At 40.6% G+C, this 22,467-nt stretch overlaps 3 protein-coding genes across 3 annotated transcripts in view; 2 read left to right on the forward strand and 1 right to left on the reverse strand.

The window, feature by feature from the left end:
• Positions 1-3,206: 3,206 nt before the first annotated feature.
• Positions 3,207-22,467, reverse strand: part of F8 (coagulation factor VIII) — a 120,405-nt gene continuing 101,144 nt past the window's right edge. Inside the window, exons 23-26 of the mRNA XM_019716077.2 lie at positions 15,256-15,400; positions 14,700-14,848; positions 13,746-13,922; positions 3,207-5,570 (exon numbers count right to left, since the gene is read on the reverse strand). Of these exons, the coding sequence (XP_019571636.2) occupies positions 5,415-5,570; positions 13,746-13,922; positions 14,700-14,848; positions 15,256-15,400 (627 nt within the window). The 3' untranslated portion in view covers positions 3,207-5,414. The remainder of the gene's footprint in view (positions 5,571-13,745; positions 13,923-14,699; positions 14,849-15,255; positions 15,401-22,467) is intronic.
• H2AB1 (H2A.B variant histone 1) lies at positions 18,690-19,358 on the forward strand. The gene has a single exon (XM_019716067.2). It carries the CDS (start codon positions 18,699-18,701, stop codon positions 19,038-19,040), a length of 342 nt encoding a protein of 113 aa, XP_019571626.2. The 5' UTR covers positions 18,690-18,698; the 3' UTR covers positions 19,041-19,358.
• On the forward strand, positions 20,063-21,871 carry F8A1 (coagulation factor VIII associated 1). Its single transcript, XM_019716079.2, is given in 2 exon segments — positions 20,063-21,297; positions 21,299-21,871. Coding segments are annotated over 2 exon segments (1,260 nt in total). The 3' UTR covers positions 21,324-21,871.

The raw sequence follows: 22,467 nt of genomic DNA on the forward strand, positions 1-22,467 counted from the left end.
TCAATTGATGTGAAGTGATTTTCTTTTTCTTAAATTTATTTATTTTCAATTACAGTTGACATTCAATATTATTTTATATTAGTTTCAAGTATACAGCATAGTGGTTAGATATTTATATAATTTATGCGGTGATCCCCTCAGTTAACCTAGTACCCACCTGACACTATAGATAGTTATTACAATATTATTGACTATATTCTCTATGCTGTACTTTACATCCCAGTACTATTTTGTAACTGCCAATTTGTACTTCTTAATCCCTTTCCCCTTTTTCATCCAGTCCTCCAAGCCCCCTCCCATCTAGTAACCACCAGTTTGTTCTCTGTATCTATGAATCTGTTTCTATTGTGTTTGTTTATTTGGTTCTTTAGATTCTACATATAAGTGAGGCCATATGGTATTTCTGTTTCTCAGTCTGACTTATTTCACTTAGCATAATCCCCTCTAGGTCCGTAACAGTCATATTTCTATCTCTATCTCTATCTATCTATCTATCTATCTATCTATCTATCTATCTATCTATCTATCTATCACAATTTCTTTATCCAGTTGTCTATTGTTGGGAATTTTGGTTGTATCCATATCTCGGCTATTGTAAATAACACTGTAGTGAACATAGGGGTGCATGTAGCTTTTCAAATAAGTGTTTTGGATTTCTTTGAAAAATACCCAGAAGTGGAATTGCTGAGTCATAAGGTAGTTCTGTCTTTAATTTTTTGAGGACCCTCCAGACTATTTTGCATAATGGCTGCACCAGTTTACAGTCCCACACTATTGGGGATGATGAAATGCCACAAGAGCATGAATACCAGAAGGCAGGGATCATTGGGACTATCTTAGAGGCTACTCCTCACTCCAGTGTTTAATAGAATGACTCCATATTGTAAGGATTTCAGTAATCCATAAGTTAATCAATGGATATAATGAAATTTCAATGAAAAATTAGCACAGGTATTTAGAACTTGATAATCGAAGTGTTTTAAGTTTAGGTGGCCTAAATGCGGATTCAGACGTGGGAATTCCTGTGCCTATAATTTATTGAAGGAGGTACACTCAGAAAAACCCAGTAAGGGAGTGAGGGAAGCAGGATAGGGAGAAGAAGGAGCGACACAAAATTGTGCTTTCAGATTAAATGTAGCTTCAGCTTGATTTCACAGGGTGCACTGGAGTATAATTTGCACCTCAGAGCCTGTTCTGCCTTTAGGATCCAAGATTTGTACCCTTGATTCAGTCAGTTCTTGGCCATGGTCTGTCAGGAGTGGCGGGCAGATTGAATAACCCTCAGGTACATCTGAGTCAGGCAGCTAAGATAGCCCAAGGGCAGTTGCCTGGAGAACGTTGCAAGTGGAAGGCTCTAGTCACAGTAGTTGGGGGTTGAGTGCAAACACTGAACCGGTAAAAGGGATCCCAAATGATCTAAGAGGTACAACAACATCTGCTATGGTTTACCTCTTGCACTGCTCAAACCCACTTATTTCTCACATTAGGTTCACTACATTCTGAAACAGCTTCTCCAGGATTCTGGTTTGTCACAACCGCTAGAGAACTTATAAAAGGAGGGTTAATGGGTTGAGCTGCCATAGTCGCCCCTGCTGAATTTAGTCCTAAGAGTTACCCCACTGGATCACAAAGTTCATATATATATATATGAACTTAGGTTGGAACAATTCTTGGATTGCGTCGAGGAAATGTTTTCTTCACATCTATGTAAATGCTTCCTTACTGTTTTCTTGAATTGAAGATTGCAATCGAGAATTATGAAGTTTAGAAAGTACTCTTTGGGTTACAAGTGACAGAAACCCAACTTTTTTTGTTAAGGACCAAAAAGTAATCTTGGTTCATAAAACATGGACCAAGTAGGAATGTGAGAGGAGCACTTTCCCAAAGGAAGGGATGCTAGGTAGATAAAAAAAAACAACAACAGATGACCACAACTGATATCACACGAAATCTTTCTCCTTTGTAGGTGATCTATCTTGACAGGATGTTTTGAACATTTTATTCCTTATAAAATAAAAAAGCGCATGACTGAAAGTCTCAGTCTTGGTTAGCAATGTGGATGAAATCATACCCACAAATTTCTGGGTGTGCTGTGTCACTCATTGCCCTTGGATTAGACAGACAAGGAATGAGCCTAGGAATAGTTACAATCAGTTCATGAACATTAAAGTTAAGTCTATTCTTAATTTGTATCTTGTCATCATAAAGTTGGGTTTCCATAAACTCTGTTTACTAAAAAGTATATAGAGCTTTTCTATAACATTGAAAGATAGGCTTGTTTTAATAGCTTTCAAAAATTGTTGACTTGTAATCTTGAGGTTATGTTTGATAAAGTGTTTATGACATAAAATTATATGGGTTCACTTAAAGTTACAAGCTGTATTTATCATAGGAGATTGAATTTGCTCACCAATCTTCTGATAATTAACTTGCTGTGATCTGAGTGTTCTTATAAATAACTCAATCAGCATTACAAAATGGCATAGATTTTCTGGCATGAACAAGTGTGTTTTTTAGCTTGAACCGGAGTGGGGGTGGGGGAGGTGGAAGAAGGGGGAAAAAAGTGTGTTTTCCTACTTGACCACCTTTATGCCAGTAAACAATGCACAATCTCATTCTTCTACATTATCCCTGAAATTTAACATTGGTCCCAGACTATGTTCTGTTCTGGTCCTTCTTTAATTCATGACTGATCTGAAGACTCAAGTTTGTCTTATTTCATCTCAAAGACATTTTCTACTATTGATTTACTTGACCACATTCACCCTGATCCTTCCTTCAGGACATTCAATTTTGATTGTGGTAAGAACACTTAACACGAGATCTACCCTCTCAACAAATTTTGAAGTACACAATACCTTATTGTAACTATAGAAACAATGTTGCATGGCTGACCTCTGTAATTTATTCATCTAGCATAACTGAAACTATATCCATTGAACAGCAATGCCCTCTTGCTCTCTCAGTCTCTTTCTATATAAGCTCTCCTACTGGATCAAGGCTTCATTTCTAATTTTTAAAATTTTATTTCATCTCTCATAAATGATATCACTTTTTACTCTGAGTTCAATTTAAATCTGGTTTTCTAACTTACTAATTTGTTTTTCTAAAGTGTCCATCCTACCATTCAGTACCTCTATTTGTTTTTTTTTAATATCACTGTTCACATTTTTATTTCCAGTGTGAAAACACAACTCTCAAAGGCATTTGTTTGTATATGTCCATGTTTTATTTAACCACTTATTGAGGAAATCGGCACAAAGACAAAAGAGCTGGTTTCGAGGACATGTGAGAAACAGAGATGTATATGTATAGTCAATAGGAAAAAAATGTCAAAACAAGATTATTAAATTAGAGATAAGAGTGTTTAACCTTTTGCAGAAAATAAAACCATATCACCTTTGGGGTTAAGTTCTCTATGAAGCTATAAAGAAAAACAACTTATTGATTTCTGTAAATTATCCTCTAACCTTAACAGAATCTTATAAGACTATAAAACATTTGCACCTTAATTAGTTGTGGATTGTGATTATACTGTGACAGCTATGGTACAGTCCCCAAAAGGGTCAGATCAGGGTCAAGCAGGATTATTAGAAAATGCTCTAGTGTAGAAAACAAAACAAAACAAAAAACTATTCTTTTGCCTTTTCTGATATTGCAATGAATTTTTTTCTTATCCTAAGAACTGTTTTCAAATTGCCCTGAATTGTAAACTTTGGATGTTTCTTCTGCCTGATCTATGGTTTGTCCTTGCCTCTAGTCCCCTTGATGTTTCCAGATGTTTGTGTGTCATAGTGATGGGGGCGGGCATATGTAAGAAGCAGTCAATTCTTCAAAACCTTATCTATCAGCCGTGGAGCAGGTGGGGTTCCTTTTGTGGGTGGAACTGGTAAACTGGGGTGTTTTCTCTCTGCTTTAATCAGATCAATTTTCTTCTGACTTCCTGGTATTTCAACTATGTTAGTGGGATTGTAGTTTTCAGTCCTGGTATAGAATTTCCCTGTTACATTTCTGTTGTGTCATTTTAGCAGGAAATTAGCTTACAAAGGGAGTAAAATGAATGCATTATTAGAATTATGATGTATCTCCTATCCCAGATAGCCATGGATTTCCCTCATTTTTCTGTGGAAATATTAAAAATATGTCCTTTAGAAGCCTATCGTAATTATTACCTTCTTGGCCACCACCATTTTACGGGGACATTGTCATTTTATTTCAAGATTCCCGATACTTTTCTTCTGATCCTAACCTATTTTGCTGTTGTTGATTACAATTAAGACCAAATCAATGGCTTTATTTCCACATCCTTCTGAGATTTTTAAAACCATTCATCCTTTAAAATCTTATTAAATCTTTGGACACTCCTGCCAGAAAAATGCACACATGCATTCATAATGTTGTATCTAATTCAGGGGATTTGGAGGCTCTTGAATCCCACCAATGAGACTCAGTTTACGAACAACAGATTTTGAGATAAGAATGTACCACCAGCAATGCCCCCAGATGACTGAATTAGATAATTATTTCTGTCCTTAAGGAGGCAAAAAATAGACTTTAATGTAGTAGTTCTTATGTTATTTCCATTTTGCAGATTGTCCAAATGACTTGCCTTTTAACTTCAAGGCTGTGATGATATGATCCCCAAATATGTTTTGTTCCATGGCTTGACACGGATAATTCAAAAGCGAGAGTATTATTTTAAATGTACGAAGCCTAATCTGAAATGCTTACATCATGAATATCATCTGCCAACTTTAAACACATCGTTTTTCTACAAAAGAGGAAGTGGTGGCTGTGTGAGAGACCTAATTTGTCAGGAGGACAATGCTTTCCAGATGGGTTTCCTCATTTCTTATTGCCTAACTACATTGAAAGGAAGGACCAATCTGGGAGAAGCTGCAGCAAATGCTCAAGAGTTAAATAGGGTGCAACATTCCCAGAAAACACAAGAATAATGATAATTAATTTGGAAGGCTTTGGGCAGCATCTGTTTGGACTGTATAGTTTAAATATATAGAAAAATGATGGCACTGGTGACAGCATGGATCAGGAAGTAACCCGGAGGCCAGGCTCAGAGGTAGAAGGCAAGTCTGGGAGGACTGTTGGACTGGAGTTAGCAAATGGCTTGGCCCCGGGTGGAGGGGCAAGGGGACTGCCAGGGCTTTGCTAAAACCAGGTCAGTCTAGGCCAGAGTGGGATGGTTGTTTATCCTGGGGGTACCATGTTAATAGGGGTGGGAGGGCACTTAAAACTATCCTATAAGACTGTATACTACATAAACAATCGTATTTTACTACATTTTATGGAGGGAATTCTACGTTATAGTGGTTTTATTGGATTAGGAGAATTTTTGAATATCTCAGAACTATTCCCTTGAAAATGCCCAAGGTCCCATACTTTATTTCTTGTCGTGCTCAGTACAGCTGCTGTGCCTCGCAGCCCAGAACCTCCAGCCGTAGGGCAATCTGGTGCACCCAGCTCTGTGGGTGAATCCTAAGGTAGCGTGTCAATAGCGGTGGGTCTAGAGAGTTCAGCACAGGTGTGAAGGAGTCTTGATTTCCCTGAAAAACCTGAAAGAGGAAAGATAGCATTTATCAGTCATCGAACAGAGAAAAAAAATATGTTTCTCCAACATGGCCAGGGAAAGCGGATGTAACATCTATTGTTAAGAGCACCCTGCTTGCCTGCTGTGGAAGCCTTTGTCTTTAGTTTCTGGACAGCGCTAATTCTTTTTTAACCTGAGAGTCTTTGTATGTGTGCTTCCCTCTGTTTGGAATGCTCTTACCCCTTCTGTTAGCCCTTTTTTATCCTTTGGGTCTTAGTTTAAATGTCATCTCTTTAGAGAGATTGATGCCAACTGAGATAGGACTCTTGTTGACTCTAAATCTCAACTTGTTCTTTTTCTTCATAGCATTCAATATCATCTCATTTATCTGTTCTGTGGTTATTGACTGTTCCCTCTGCTTTCATCACCAAATGTCAGCTCCATGAGGACAGAGACCTTGGTCACTGGTCTATCTTCCACTTGTAGAATATAGAGCATAATGTATATACATGGCAAATATACTATAAACTTTTGTTAAAGTTGGAGGAAACTTTTGAGAAACATCAAGGTCCCCGTTCTGAGATTCTTTGACAAAAGTTTATGGTATATTTGGAGGCTTGTACATTTGTGAGACTTATTCCTTGTTATTTCCACTCAAGTTTTTATTTTGAAATATTATCAATCTTAAGACATTAAAAGAACAATACAATGAACACAACTCATTCAACTAGACTCATCAATTGTTAATATATTGAGATATTTACTTTCTTTCTCTCCAAATACACACAAATGCACACGCACGCACACACACACACATATTTTCTGAACCCCTTGGAAGGAAGTTATAAACATCATGGCATTTTCCTTTGAAATACCTCAGCGTGCCAAACCTAAAAATAAGGTTATTTTTCTACATAATCACAGAATAACACTATTATACCCAACAAATATACTGTTGATATCACAATGATATCCTTTATACAGTTTTTCCAATCCAGGATTTAATAAAAGATCTCCCATTGCATTTACTTATCATATCTCTTTGAATCTCCTTTAATCTAGAACAGACTCCTGCCCTCTGATCTTTTTTTTTTTTCCTCTGATCTTTTTTTGGTCCTTCATGACATTTCAAAAAGTTGTAGAATATCCCACATTTTAAATTTGTGTGACCGCTTTCTCATTATTTGATTTTGGTTAAACATTTTTAATGAGAATACTAAGTAGGTAATGTGTCCTTCCCACCACATCACATCAGGAGACACATGATGCCAGTTTGTCTCATTACTGATGATACAAAGTTCCACTAGATCTCTCTGTAATAAAGGTAGCCATTTCCTTTTCCTAACAATGTGTGAGGTGATACTTTGAGACCATGTAAATATTCTGTTCTTCATGAAGCTATCATTCAATGGTTTTATCATCCTTTGAAGTTCCTTACAAGCCATTAAATAATATATTGGTAGTTGCAAATTGATTTCCTAATTTTGTAAATTCTTCTACATTTTTATCTGATGGCAGAAGGAGTATGCACAAGAGACTGAGTCAGACATGCAATTACATTTAAAGCTTCTGTTTGGAAGTGGTGTATGTCATGTCTACTTACGTTCCATTCATCAAAATGAAGTCAATGGAGTTTTCAAGGAAGGAGGGAATGAACAATCAAGAACAATAACACCTTTTATCTTATTTGTCATTTTCTGTTTATTTAGAAACTCCTTATATTTTCTTGTTTCAGCAACAAGAGGTGATTTCATGTAGGCAGAAATAAGAGGCTTGGGTGGCTAATTAGATTTCTTAGTCCATGAGCCCCTTCTACTGTTGGTAAAGTGAAGTGCAGTTTCTTTAATAGGTGGGACAGAAAGAAATTTGTTTCCTATGATTTGTTTTTGCTTTTATAAGACACTTAATCTCCACCACTTGCCTTTTTGTTGTTGTTGTTGTTCATCACCTCCAATGTGCGTATCCTCCTTCACTAGAAGCAGTGCCTCTCCAAACCTGTCACCTCTAGTACCACATACTTTCAAGCCATCTAGGAAGAGGATCCATCCATCCATCCCCACTGATATTACATGGATCACAGACAAGCCAGCCAGCCAGATCAATCTAAATGCCTGATCCACAAAATTGTGACCAGGTTTCGGTGTAGTTTATTATACAGCAATACATAATTGGTACAGTGGGAATCCTTATCTTAATCTCAAAGGGAAAGCTTCCTGTGTTTCAGCTAAAATATATTTCCTATAAGATTATTGTGAATAACCTTTATCAGATTAATTAATTTTTCTTCTAGTCTTAGTTTGCTTTTTTTCCCCATTAAACCAATGTCGAATTTTATGAAATGTTTTTTCAGCATTCATTGGTCATATAATCCCTCCGTCCATTAATGTGATGGATTATATTAATTTTCTAATGTTAAGCCAACCTTGCATTCCTAGGATAAATGCAACTAATATTTTGTTTCAGATCTATGTTCATTAATAAAATTGGCCTATTATTTTCCTTTCTAATAAAATTGTCCTTGTTGGGTTTTGTTCTCTTCATAAAAAAAATTGGATAATGCACAATCTTTTTTCCATTCTCTGGAAGAATCTTTGTAATATTGGTATTGTGTATCCCTTGAAAATTTGGCACGTTATTTAGAGTCACCATCTGGACCTGGAGTTTTCTTTGTAGGGAGATTTTTGAACACCAATTCAATTTCTCGAAGGTTATAGGAGTTTCAAGGTTTCTTATTCCTTCTCAGGTAAGTTATATTTACTAGGAATTATCCATTTTACCTAATTTTTCAAATTTACTTACATGAGGTTAATAAGTATACTCTTATTTTTTATGTTGGCAGGATCTTAATGGGTGGTAAAACCACTCGTATGTTGGAAACTTGTTTAGTTATTGCTTTAATGCATGAAAGAAATTGTTACTTGATTGTCTTTTTCTGGAGAGGTTTCAGATTCTTCCTTTTAGTGTCATGTAGATATCATTGTCTTCTGATTTTCATTCTTGTTTAGAAATCAGCTGTGAGTTCATCACTCTTTTTGTGGTAATATATGTGTCTTCTGGTTTCTTTTTATTGTGGTAAATGTATATAAAACAAAATTTACCACCTTAAGCATTTTAAAGTGTAAAATTTAGTGGCATTTAGTGGATTCACCACTATCTAGTTCCAGAATATTTCTATCACTCCAAAGAAAATTCAGTACCCATCCCCCAATTCACCCTTCCCTCCAATACTCTGGCAATCACTAATATGTTCTTTTTGTCTCTATGGATTTGCCTATTCTGGGTATTTCATATAAATGGAATCATACAATATGTGGCCTTTATGTCTGGATTCTTTTACTTAGTATGTTTTAAAGGTTCATCCATGTTGCAGCATGTATCAGTACTTTTATTTTTTTATGGCTGAATAATATTCCATTGTATGGGTAGACCAAATTTTGTTTCTCTATCAGTTGATGGAAATTTGGGTCATTTTCACCTGTTGGCTACTATAAATAGTGCTGCTATGAGCATTGATGTACAAGTTTTTGTTAATTGCCTATTTTTATTCTTTTGGGTACCTACCCAGTAGTGGAATTGCTGGATTATTTGGTAGTTCTATGTTTACCTTATTGAAGAACCACCAAAATGTTTTCTATAGTGGTTGTCCCATCTCACATTCCCATCAGAAATGTGGTTCCAATTTTTCTACATAGTTGCTAACAATTTTTATTTTCTGTATTTAAAAAAATTATAATCATCTTACTAGGTGTGAAGTGATATCTCATTATGGTTTTGACTTGCATTTCCCTGCTAACTAGTGATGTTGATGGTCATGTATTTGTTGGCTACTTGCATATCTTCCTTGGAGAAATGCCTGTTGAAGTCCTTTGCTATTTTTAAGTATGGTTGTTGTTTGTTGTTGAATTTAAGAGTTCTTTTCATATCCTGGATACTAGATTATTTATCAAACATATGATTGACAAATATTTTCTCTCAAACAGTGGGTTGTCTTTTCAATTTCTTTTTTTAACATTAAAAAATGTATTTTTTTCTGTTTTTGACCATTAACTTTTTTCAATTTATTTTATTTTACTTTTTAAAGATTTTTATTAAAATATAGCTAACATACAATATCATATTAGTTTCAGGTATACACCAAAGTTATTCAACATTTATATACTGAAAGAAGTGATCACCATAAGTCCAGCAACCATCTGACACTGTACTATGTTATCACAGTATTATTGACTATATTCCCCATGCTGTACATTACATCCCATGATTTATTTGTTTTATACCTGGAAATTTACCTCTTATCCCTCTTCATTCTCCACCCCACCTGCCACTTTGAAAATTTTCAATTACAACTGACATTCAATATTATTTTATATTAATTTCAGGTATACAGCATAGTGGTTAGACATTTGTATAATTTAAGAAGTGATCCCCTGACTAGTCAAGTACCCACCCGGCACCATATACAGTTATTACAATATTATTGACTATATTCCTTATGCTGTACTTTACATCCTCAGGACTGTTTTGTAATTGTACTTCTTAATGCCTTCACCTATTTCACCCTGTTCCCCTAACTCCCTCCCATCTATCACCCCAACAAATCTAGTACCAATATGACACCATACATAGTTATTACAATATTATTGACTATAGTCCTTATGTTATACCTTACATCCCCATGATGACTGTGTAACAACCAATTTGTACCTCTTAATCCCTTCCCCTTTGTCACTCACCCTCCTCTCTCAATCTGGCAACCATCAATATGTTCTCTGTATCTATGAGTTTGTTTCTGTTTTATTTGTTCTTTAGATTCCACATATAAGCAAAATTACATTGCATCTGTCTTTCTCTGTCTGACACTCCACTCAGCACAGTACTCTCCAGGTCCATCGATGCCACTGCAGATGGCAAGAACCCAGTCCCCTCTATGGCTGAGTAATATTCCATTATATATATATATGTACCACCTCATCTTTATCCATTCTTCCATCGACAAGCACCCAAGCTGCCTCCACATCTTGGCCATTGTAAACAATGCTTCAATAAACATATGGATGCACACGTCCCCTCGAAGTAGTGTTTTGGTTTCTTCAGATAAATATCCTGAAGTTTTGATTACTAGGTACTTGTTTGTCTCTTGTTATAGCCTTTGTTTTAAAGTCTATTTTGTCTGGTATCAGTATTGCTACCCCAGTTTTTTGTTTGTTTCCATTTTCATGAAATGTCTTTTTCCATCCCTTTACTTTCAGTCTGTGTGTGTCTTTCAATCTGAAGTGATTCTCTTGTAGGCAGCATATGTAAGGGTTTTGTTTTCTCATCCATTCAGCCCTCGTATGTCTTTTAAGTGGAGCATTTATTCCATTTACATTGAAAGTAATTGTTGATAGATATGTAGCTATTGTCATTTTATTATTGATAATTTGTCCTTTTTTTCCATCTTAAAGCACTCCCTCTAAGATTCCTTGTAATACTGGTTTGGAGCTGATGAACTCCTTTAGCTTTTTCTTGTGTGGGAAGTTCTTTATCTGTCTTTCAATTCTAAATGATAGCTTTTCTGGTTAGAGTAATCTTAGTTGTAGGTCCTTGCTTTTCATCACGTTAAATATTTTGTGCCAATCCCTTCTGGCCTGTAAAGTTTCTGTTGAGAAATCAGCTGGCAATCTTATGGGAGCCCCCTTATAAGTTACTGCTCTCTTATAAGCTCCCTTGCTGATTCTAGGATTCTCTCTTTGTCTTTAACCTTTGCCATTGTAATTATAATGTGTCGGTGTGGGCCTGTTTGGGTTCATTTTGTTTGGAGTCTCTGTGATTCCTGGACTTGTATGTCTATTTCCTTCACCAGATTAGGGAAGCTTTCTGTCATTATTTCTTCAAATAGGTTCTCAATCCCTTGCTTACTCTCTTTTCCTTTTGGTACTCCTATAATGCAAATGTTGTTACGATTGATGTTGTCTCAGAGGTCTCTTAAACTATCCTCATTTTTTTGGATTCTTTTTTCTTTTTGCTCTTCCAATGGGGTGTTTTATGCTACCTGGTCTTCCAAACCATTGATTTAATCCTCTGCTTAATCTAGTCTACTGGTGATTCCTTCTAGTGCATTCTTCATTCCATTTATTGTATTCTTCACTTCTGACTGGTTCTTTTTTATGGTTTCTATGGGCTTTTTTATGCTTGCTATCTCTTGTTGAAGTTCTCACTAAGTTCCTTGAGCATCCTTACAACCATTGTTTTGAACTTTGTATCTGATAGGTTGCTTGCCTCCGTTTTCTTTAGCCCATTATTTTAAAATAAAAGCGTTTTTTCTTCTTTTTTTTTTGCTGTTGTGGGTGAGGAGGCTGGAAATTCCTCCTTTCTTTGCTGAGTGTAGCAATGCATTAAGAAGTATGTACTATCAGTGATATTGCTTTGTTTGTTGTGGTAATATATACATAACATAATTTACTGTTTTAACCATTTTTAAGTGTACAGTTCAGTGGCATTAAATACATTCATAATGTTGTGTAACCATCAACACCATCTGTCTCCAGAACTCTATCTTGTAAAACTGAAACTCTGTCCCCGTTAAACAATAACTCTCCATTCTCCCCTCCCCACAGCCTTTAGTAACCTCTATTCTACTTTCAGTCTTGATGAATTTATCTATTCTGGATACCTCATTATAATTGTTAATTTTGTGTGTCAACTTGATTAGGCCATGGGGTACCCAGATATTTGGTCAAACATTATTCTGGGTGTGTCTATGAGGGTGTTTCAGATGAGATTAACATTTAAATGGTTGAGTGAGTAAAGCAGATTGCTCTTCCTAAATTGGGTGAGTGTCAAACAATCAATTGAAGGCTTGAATAGAACGAAAAGGCTGCCCCTTCTTTGGGCAAGAGAGTATTCTTTCTGCCTGACTGCCTTTGAACTAGGACATTGGCTTTCTTCAGCCTTTAGGCTTAAACTGAAATATTGGCTCTTTCTGGGTCTTAAGCCTGTTAGCTTTCAGCCTGGAACTTACACCATTATCTTTGCTGGTTCTCAGGCCTTTGGACTTGGACTGGAACTAAACCATTGGCTCTCCTGGGTCTCTAGCTTGCTGATTCACCCTGAAGATCATGGGACTTGTCAGTCTCCATAATCATGTGAGCCAATTCCTTATAATAAATCTCTTTATACATAGACACACACATACACATGCATACACACATATGCACATCCTATTGGTTACATTTTTCTGGAGAACCCTAACAAATACACTCATACAAGTGGAATCATACAATATTTGTCTTTTCATGTCTGGCCTGTTTAATTTAGCATAATGTTTTCAAGGTTCATCCATATTGTAGCATACATCAGAGCTATACCCTTTTTAAAAATGGGACTGTCCTCCAGAATGTATGTTATCTATACTCTAGTCCACTAAATTGCCCAAAACAGAAGTCTTTAATCCAGTTTTGAGGGACCAGGGAATTCTTGGAGGAGATGATATTTATCTGAGACTTTTAAAACATGATCCAGATGAAAGGGGCAGTAGGAAGTACTTAGAAAAAAATGTTCCGGGTAGAAGAAACAGTATATATAAAAGCCTGTTGTGAGAAAGAACATGCTGTTTTTAGGGACTTGAGAGCTCCTTAGTATGGGTGGAGCTTAGAGAGCACAGGAGGAAGTGGCAAGAGACTGTACTAGAGAGATTAGTAAGGGCCACACCATTCTTCGTGAAAAAGAAGATAAAAGAGATGATAGAGATGAACTATTCATTCTCTTATAACTCATGAGATGGAAAGACTTTATGTCATGTCCTCTAATTAGCATTATTTGTTGACTTATCTAGCAAACCAACATGTAGAAGAAAGACTGGGTCACTAAAGTTAAAGGTCAACGAGGCTTGGGAATCTAAGTTGCTGATGAGGATACAGACATCATTAAGCATTTGGTAAATAACTGTCATTCTTCTTCACCCCTCTGATTCTTGCCATAATCCTGGTGACATCAATATTTGTGAGGAAAATCAACTTTTGGCTCTACTCTGTCCTTTCCTGGGGATTATAGGTCCTTGCTTGGTGTCACTGTGTCCTCCCAGAATATGTTTCATAATGTCATTTCACTATAGATACTCAGTAAAGTTTATCCTGAAAGCTTGGTCATATATAAACCTTGTTATGTCTCTAAATGCAACCTCTAGGAGAGGTTTTATGCATTTGCTATGAGACCAGCATACCTTTACTTTGCCATTCTGAAGAAATGGAGTCCAGTTATGGCCATCTTGACTACTGGAGATGAGGAACTCCTTCACGTACATGCTGGTAAGCAGAGATTTCACCCCCTGGGTAGTTATTCCTGTAACTTTCATTGTCTTCTGGAAGTCCACTTGCAGCCACTCTTCTGGATTATTCGCCTGAGGAAGTTAGTTAGACTGTTGGTCACTATTTGCTCCCAGAATCCCCAAATCCCTTCTTATTAACCATGTCACAACACTTATACTCTGTATTTCAATCGTCTGTCAGTCTCCCTTTTTAGACTCTAAGCAACTTGAGGGCTGACATTTTTCATGATTCCTCTCAGTATTCCCAGGGTCAGCTATTTAATAGGTGTTCAGTAAGTGTTTGCTGAATGAATATATGAGCCATATATAGACTGACTAGCATATTAAAATTTGACAATATGTTATACAACCTGTTTTATTTAAAACAAGCCCCTGGAAGAACAGAGGTCATTAACTCCATTCATCCCCAAATGCTCTTCAGTGATTGAAAATCACATACTGAATGGTTCTGGAAAAGAATGGTGCCTAATGAACTGTACATAACTGTGACCCTTTCCTTTGAAGCACTGAAAAACCTGTAAAAAGGGCTAATTGTTAATATTTCTCTATCTAAAACTGGACTTCAGCTACTACAATTCTTTGACAGATGTTAGCCCAGTACTGCATAAAGAGATTCTGTTTCCAGGAGGTTCAATTAGGGATCATTTCCCCCAGTGGATATTGTGTGAAATCACATGGCACTACTAAATATCTGTGGGGTTTTCTGCCCATAGTCAACCTTCCTTGACCCTCTTGGGAACAACCAGGTGAAAAATACCTCTGAAGAAACAGTCAAGGGCTTTCTTTATTCTTTCCCAAACACTAACCTCCGCTCTGCATCAGTTAAATTGAAAAGTTGTTGCCTCTTACCTGGGGTCTCCAGGCATTAGTCCTCCCCTGGAGGTGAAGTCGGGCTTGTGAAGGAGACCAGGTGGCAAACATATTGTTCAAGTAAGATGAGGCAGTAATCTGTGCATCTGATATTGCTTTATTCTCCATTCCCAATGGAATGCTGCAGCCTCAAAGAAATGAAAGGAGAATGTAATCACACAAACAAGATGCATCCTTTGTTCCCCTAGCCTGCCTTCACTGACACTCTAGGGCTACTGTCATCATGATGTCATTTCCCAGGCATTAATTTTTGCACAAATTCTGTCATTGTTAACCTGCCCTCTGTTTTCTGGTCAGCTTTGCTCAGTTTTGTTTGATTTTGATTTGTCTCACTAATAGTAGCACAGGAGGTGGCTGCCCCTGGGGAATCCCATGGTTAGAATGGCCAAGTCCTGCGATTGTCCAGGATTGTGCTGGTTTTAGCATTCGTAGTTCTGCATCCTGAGAAATCCCCCCAGTCTTGGGAAAACTAGGACGGTTAATTATCCTACTCATGGTTGGGAGAGGGAAGGATATAGGATTACTTGGCACTTACTGTTTAAATCACAGCCCATCAACTCCATGCGAAGAGTGCTGCGGATGCTGTAGTGTGTCGGGTGCAAACGGATGTACTGAGCAATAATTGGAGGGTTAAAAGTATTGTGTTTTATCCCAGATGAATCCACATTGCCAAAGAAGACCTGTAGGGAGGGATTAGCACAGACACATGGAAAGTGAAGATAGAGCAAAAATCAATTCCTCCCAATCTTATCTTCCTTCTAATTTTTCTTTCTCAAAAGCATCCAACTCAGAACCATTCTGGCTAGACGGATGTTGGGATAGGAAGAGGAATGGAACAAGGGAGATTAGGTCTGAGTAGGTGAAGTAGCCTATTTTGGGGCCTAGTAAAAGGCTCATAAATGTTGAGAAAACCATTTAGGGCTTTGGTAATCCAGTGTGGGCCACAGACCAGATGCATCAGCATCACCTAGGAGAAATTAGAAATGTCATGTCTTGGGCCCTATTCCAGACCTACTAAATCAGAGCATGACGTTTGAGAAGTACTAGTTTAGGGCAGAGTTGGCTGTGAATGAAGACTGGTAGTGGGCAGTTACCACACTGGTCTCAGAATGATCTTCCAATAATGTGGGAATGTGGGCTGTGTGTGTGTGTGTGTGTGTGTGTGTATGAACTGTAGAGCATTAATTAGTGATTCCTTGTATAAGAATTCATGAGAAACATGTTAATATCCAACATGTAGGGTTTAGGACCTTGACATGTCTAGATTCTAGAGAAAAGTACATGACATATCTAAGGGAAAAGGAACACTGTCTGAGAAACGTAGTAGTAATGCCAATTTAAAAGGCCTAGAATCAAAATATGGCATATAGTATAAGGAAAGTTGAAAATCATCTTGCATAAAATACCTAGCATTCAATATCTGCTTGAATAAACTAAAACAGGTATCAATGTAAGTCTGTTATATAATCACACATCAGATTTATCGTATTATGGGGAATTAATTTTTTTCTGCCATGTATCAGGTTTTTATTCCTCTGAGATAAAAATATTAATAAATTTATAGCATTGTCCCAGAAATCACAGCATTATTTTTAATAAATATTTCTTCTTCATTTTTTACTCAATCCTTGTGTCTTGATTAGAAACCTCCTTAGGGAGACAATACATTAACTCAACAAATAGTTAATGACTACATAAATTCCAGATTCCATGTATTATGTGCCAGGAACAGTGCTAGGTGGCTTCACTGGTGAATTCTACTAAATGTTTAAAGAAAGATTAATTTCAATCCTTCCCAAATTTTTCCAAAAGCTAGAAAAGGAGGGAAAACTTCCTAACTCATACTATAAGTCCAGCATTACTGTCATACCAAATCCAGACATATATACTACAAGGCAAAAAAATTACAGACCAATATCCTTAATCAATGTGGATGCATAAATCCTCACAAGAATCTTAGCAAACTGAATCTAGCAGTATATTATAAATATTACATTCCCTGTCTCTGAAGGAATTATCCAAGGAATGCAAGGATGGTTAAACAAAGAAAATTGAATTAATACCACACTAATAAAACAAACAAGAAAAAAACCCCATGATCATCTCAGTTGATGTGGAAAAAACACTCAACACAATCCAACAACCTTTCTTGATTAAAACACACACACACATGCACGCACACACACACACACACACACACACTCACACACTCACACACTCAGAAAACTAGGAATAGAAGGAAAACTCCTCAACATAATAAAGGACATTTAGAAAATAACCATGGCTAATGTCATATGCAATGGGGGAAGACTGAAAACTTTCCCCCTCACATCAGATACAAGATAAGAATGCTTTCTTTCACTGCTTCTATTCAAGATTTTAATGGAAGTCCTAGCCAGAAAATGAGGCAAGAAAAAGAAATAAAAGACATCCAAATTAGAAAGGAAGAAGTAAAACTATCTATATTGTCAGATAACACACTATATGTTAGAAATCCCTAAAAAACCCACAAAACACTATTAGAGTTAATAAACGAATTCAACAAAGTTGCAGGATACAAGATCAACAAACAAAAATCAGTTGTGTTTCTATATACTAGCAATGAAAATTCCAAAATGAAATAACAGTTCTATTTAAAATAGCATCTAAAGAAAAATGTATAGGAATAAGTTAAGCTAAGGAGGTGCAACACTTGTGCACTGAAAACTATAAAGCATTGCTGAAAGAAATTAAAGATGACTTAAAAAATGGGAAGATATCAGCATTCATGGATTGGAAGTCAATATTGCTAAGGTGGCAATACTACCCAAAGTTATCTACAGATTCAGTAGATCTCTATCAAAATCCCAATGATCTGTTTTATAGAACTGTAAAAGCCAATCTTGAATTCATATGGAATTTCAAGGGACCTTGAATAGCCAAAATAACCTTGAAAAACGAAAAATTTGGAGGACTCACACTTTCCTATTTCAAAACTTAGTATAAAGCTGCAGTTATATGTGGTGCTAACATAAGGATAAATACACAGATCAATAAAACTAAGAGTCCAGAAATAAACCCATAAATCTATTCATGGTATATACCCTAAAGAACTGCAAACAGGTGTTCAAACAGAAACCTGTACAGGAATGTTCACTGCAGTGCTATTCACAATAGTGAAAAGGTGGAAGTACCTAAACGTCCATCAACTGATGAACAAATGGATGCACAACATGTGGTCTGTTCATACAATGGAATGTTAATCGGCCATGAAAAGGAATGAAGTGCTAATTCATGCTACCATATGGATGAACCATAATGAGAACATGATGCTAAGTGAAAGCAGCCAGACACAAAAGGCCACCTATTTACTGTATGTAGGATTCCATCTCTAAGAGGTCTCCACAATAGGCAAAACTCTATGGACAGGAAGCAGGTTAGTGGTTGCCTGGGGTCTAGGGGTGGGACAGGGGAGGGGATGTGGGGGGGGTACAGAAAGAATCAGTGACTGCCCAACGGGTACAGCGGTTACTTTTTGCAGTGGTGCCAGCTAGAGAGTTGTGATGGCCGTCCAGCACCAGAGTGTATACCTAGTGCCAATGGATGGCACACATTTGTTTTATCTGCACAATGTCCCTGTCCAGTGGAAAGTCCGAGTCGCCTCAAAGAGAGGTTCCAGTGAGCAAGGTGAGCAGGCTGCTGCAGGCGCCATTTTTTTGTAGGCCCAGGCCCACGGGGGCCAATGGGGAAGCAGTGGTCCCTCCCAACGAACATTCCAGGTAGAGTGCGTCTCTGCCAATGAGCGGCCGTTCCGTGGTTGCTAGGATACAGAGTAGGGACCTGAGCAACGTCCATTTCAGAGGTTGGGACCGCCTGGCGCATCGCACCTTACCTCGTCCCACTTTACCTCACCCACTGCATCTCGCTGAACGGGACCGGACCTCACCGAACTGCACCGCAGAACTAGGCCGGTCGGAGACAGCGCACCCGACGCCGAGAATGCCGGGGCCAAGGAGCCGTGGAGGGTCTTCTGGTCGCCAGAGGCGGAACCGCTCCCGCAGCAGCGCACCTGAGCTGCCATTCTCCGTGAGCCACGTGGAGCGCCTCCTGAGAGAAGGCCACTACACCCAGCGCCTGGGCTCCACGGCACCGGTCTACCTAGCGGCGGTCATCGAGTACCTCACGGCCAAGATCCTGGAGCTGGCAGGCAATGAGGCCCAGAGCAGCGGTCAGAGCCGCATCACTCCGGAGTTCATCGACATGGCCGTCCACAACAACTCGCTCCTCAGCGGTTTCTTCCGGAACACGACCATCTCCCAGGTGGCTCCTCCTCAGCAATAGCTGCCCCCATGACCGACCTGGGTCCCCAGGCCGCAGCCCTAGGGCTCCAGGCCTGCTCACAGCCCGGGCAGCCTGGGCCCGTCTTGTGCCTTGGGAAAGTCATTTTAAAAGGTCAATAAATTGTTTAAAGGAACCCATGTGCATTCTTCAGTCACTTTGTGTGGGAGGTGGTCAAGGGACATAACTCGTTGGGTGGATGGGGGTGGCGGGGGTGTCTGCTTGGGGGCGGGGGGCTGGAGTCAGGGATGAGAGAGGAGCAGTCTCTCATGGTGACAGTGCAGGGGTGGACCTGGGTGGGAGAGGCTGGCTGGGGTGGGGGGTGAGGCTGACTTACGGAAGACTGTGCCATTGCCCTTGAGCAAGTCTGAGCCTGGCAAAGTCCCCAGAAGGATAAAGTTCCTTGGGTTGGAGCACAAGACCATGACTGCGGCGTTGTGATAGGGTGAACTTGCAATGGCGAACAGGGTGCTGCAGGGTCGAGGGGTGGACAGAGAGGTTGGCAGGGACTCCCATGGGGCAGCAGCTTTGACAGGAAGATGAGGAATGATGAGGGGACAATCCAGGAAGATGCAAAGTTAACTTTTTTTTTCATATTTAGTTACAAGCCTGAAATACTGGGGAAGATGTGAGCCTGTAAATTCAAGGACTCTTCAGTTGATCTAAATGATCTTTCTGTTGGATAACCTTTATATTATATATCTGATAATACAAACAAGCTAACAAGTGCATTCTATTGGCCAGGTATTTTCCTTGTTTATAATTTTTGCAATTAGAAAAATGCTTCATTAAAAACAAAATTTGCAAAGTCGGAATGAGCGTAACGCGGGATCATGAGTTTCGTTTTGATCGTGTTCCATTAGACATGCTTGGAGACGCTCGTAGCAACCTGAGTAAACAACGTGTCACCTAGAAACAGCAGGCTCTTGGCCATTCCAGGCCCGAAGATCCGCGATTTGCATACGCAGCTCTCAGGTAGGCCAGGCCCGGCCCCAGGAACCGCCATTTTGCATATCACCAGGGCAATGTGGTGGCGTTGGGCTCCCGAGTGGGCGCGGTGGCGCGGCCAGACCCGAGACGGATGCCGGGCAAGTCCCAGCCTGCTGCCAGCGCCTGCACATCCGCCCAGCAGAAGCGCTCGCGCTGCGAACATGGCGGCTTCCACGAGCGGACTGGGAGGCGGTGCGGGCCCGGGCCCCGAGGCCGGGGACTTCCTGGCCAGGTACCGCCAGGTGTCGAACAAACTGAAGAAGCGGTTCCTGCGGAAACCCAACGTGGCGGAGGCCGGCGAGCAGTTCGGACAGCTCGGCCGCGAGCTGCGCGTTCAGGAGTGCCTGCCATACGCGGCCTGGTGCCAGCTGGCGGTGGCGCGCTGCCAGCAGGCGCTCTTCCACGGGCCCGGGGAGGCGCTGGCGCTCACCGAGGCCGCCCGCCTCTTCCTGCGGCAAGAGCGCGACGCGCGCCAGCGCCTCGTCTGCCCCGCCGCCTACGGGGAGCCGCTGCAGGCCGCGGCTAGCGCTTTGGGCGCCGCTGTGCGTCTGCACCTCCAGCTGGGCCAGCCAGCGGCCGCCGCCGCCCTGTGCCTGGAGCTGGCCGCCGCTCTGCGCGACCTGGGGCAGCCGGCCGCCGCCGCCGGCCACTTCCAGCGCGCCGCCCAGCTGCAGCTGCCTCTGCTGCCCCTGGCTGCACTGCAGGCGCTCGGCGACGCCGCCTCCTGCCAGCTGCTGGCGCGCGACTACACCGGTGCCTTGGCGATCTTCACGCGCATGCAGCGCCTGGCGCGGGAGCACGGCAGCCACCCGGTGCAGCCGGTGCCGCCGCCGCTACCGCTGCAGCCGCAGCCACAGCCGCAGGGGCCCCAGCAGGGGCCCGGCGCGGGCCCCGCCCTGCCCGCTGCGCCGCTCCCTCCGAACGCCGGCCCTGCGACCGCGCCCTCTCCCGCCGCCCTGGGCGCCTTCTCGGACGTGCTGGTCCGCTGCGAGGTGTCCCGCGTGCTGCTGCTGCTGCTCTTGCAGCCACCGCCCGCCAAGCTCCTCCCGGAGCATGCCCACACCCTGGAGAAGTACTCCTGGGAGGCTTTCGACAGCCACGGGCAGGAGAGCAGCGGCCAGCTTCCTGAGGAGCTCTTCCTGCTGCTCCAGTCCTTGGTCATGGCTACCCACGAAAAGGACACGGAAGCTGTCAAGTCGCTGCAGGTGGAGATGTGGCCACTGTTGAGTGCCGAGCAGAACCACCTGCTTCACCTCGTTCTGCAAGAAACCATCTCCCTCAGGAGAGGGAATCTGAAGAGTCCCATTAGCCATTAGCCGAGTGACTACTTTTTGCGTGTTACCAAACCTCACGCATCCGCCTTTGCGTTTGGACGGAAATAAAGGACGTGGATCCCAGCGGTCTACCTTTGTTTGCTTCTTTCTCTTGCCACCACAGGGATTTGTTTGACTGAAAGTTACCTGTCTCCCAAATACTTCTTTCCACAATAGTAGGAGAAAAGAACAATACGCTAGGCTCAGAGTGGGGGACTAACTCTCTTCCCCAAAACTGCACCATCAATATGACAATCCTTTTAGCTCTTTCCTCTTCCACCCAACTTGCCCTGCCCCGCCCCCGTCTTTGTTTCATAGTCTGGATCTTATTTTGCACAGCTCTGTCTAAATACTTAAGCTATGTGGTGTTTTTCTCGTGAGTAATTTCTGGGTGTATTCTATATGTGATCATCCAATTTCTCCTCTGTTTATCCTCCCCCTACGTATTTGTGGGAATTATTTGATTCTGTACATCACTGTTGTCGCTACAGCCCTAAGTCCATGCCATGATAAAGCCATTTCAGTACTACACACTTGTGGTTTAGATTTACTTCATCTCTAAAATGCGAATAATTTATCTACATGTCAGGAGGCAGAAAGAACAAACATATTCTCTTTCAGTTCCAAGATGTATGCATTCATTTGAAATTGACAGTGTGCCTAGTATGCGGCCTGCGGACCACACCAGACAGTGAGTGTAGGAGATCATTTGCGATGTGGTCCTTATTCAGGCAGCTGCCATGCAAATGTGTCCCGTGCAAGGTCGGGTTGGGGGGAGTAGGAGGGGGGGCCCAACGCAGATGTGTCAGGTGTGCATTGGAATTCACATTTCTGGTTCTGTCCTGGGAGGGACCTGTAATGTCTGTGACCTCTTATTTGTAGTAGGGATCTTCCTGCAACGCTTACTTAACTGGAATAGGCGTTTTGGTCCCAATGTTACATGCAAACTGACTTAGCTGGGTTTTTTTCTATTCTTTCTTATTTTCTTTACAGTTTCAAGAGTGATAACAAGAACTCTTCCCAGTATAATCTCATTCTCAGTCATTTAGCTTTGGGAGAATGCACTTTAGGCTGAAGTATGCCATACTGATATTTTGGGGTGAGATTTAAGGACACAGTTTGGGGGT

The sequence above is a fragment of the Rhinolophus sinicus genome, chromosome X (genome assembly GCF_036562045.2).
Source record: "Rhinolophus sinicus isolate RSC01 chromosome X, ASM3656204v1, whole genome shotgun sequence".
NCBI lineage: Eukaryota > Metazoa > Chordata > Mammalia > Chiroptera > Rhinolophidae > Rhinolophus > Rhinolophus sinicus.

Bases quoted from the DNA above. Each gene is read 5' to 3' on its own strand.
- H2AB1 (XM_019716067.2), top strand. From the start codon at position 18,699: ATGCCGGGGCCAAGGAGCCGTGGAGGGTCTTCTGGTCGCCAGAGGCGG.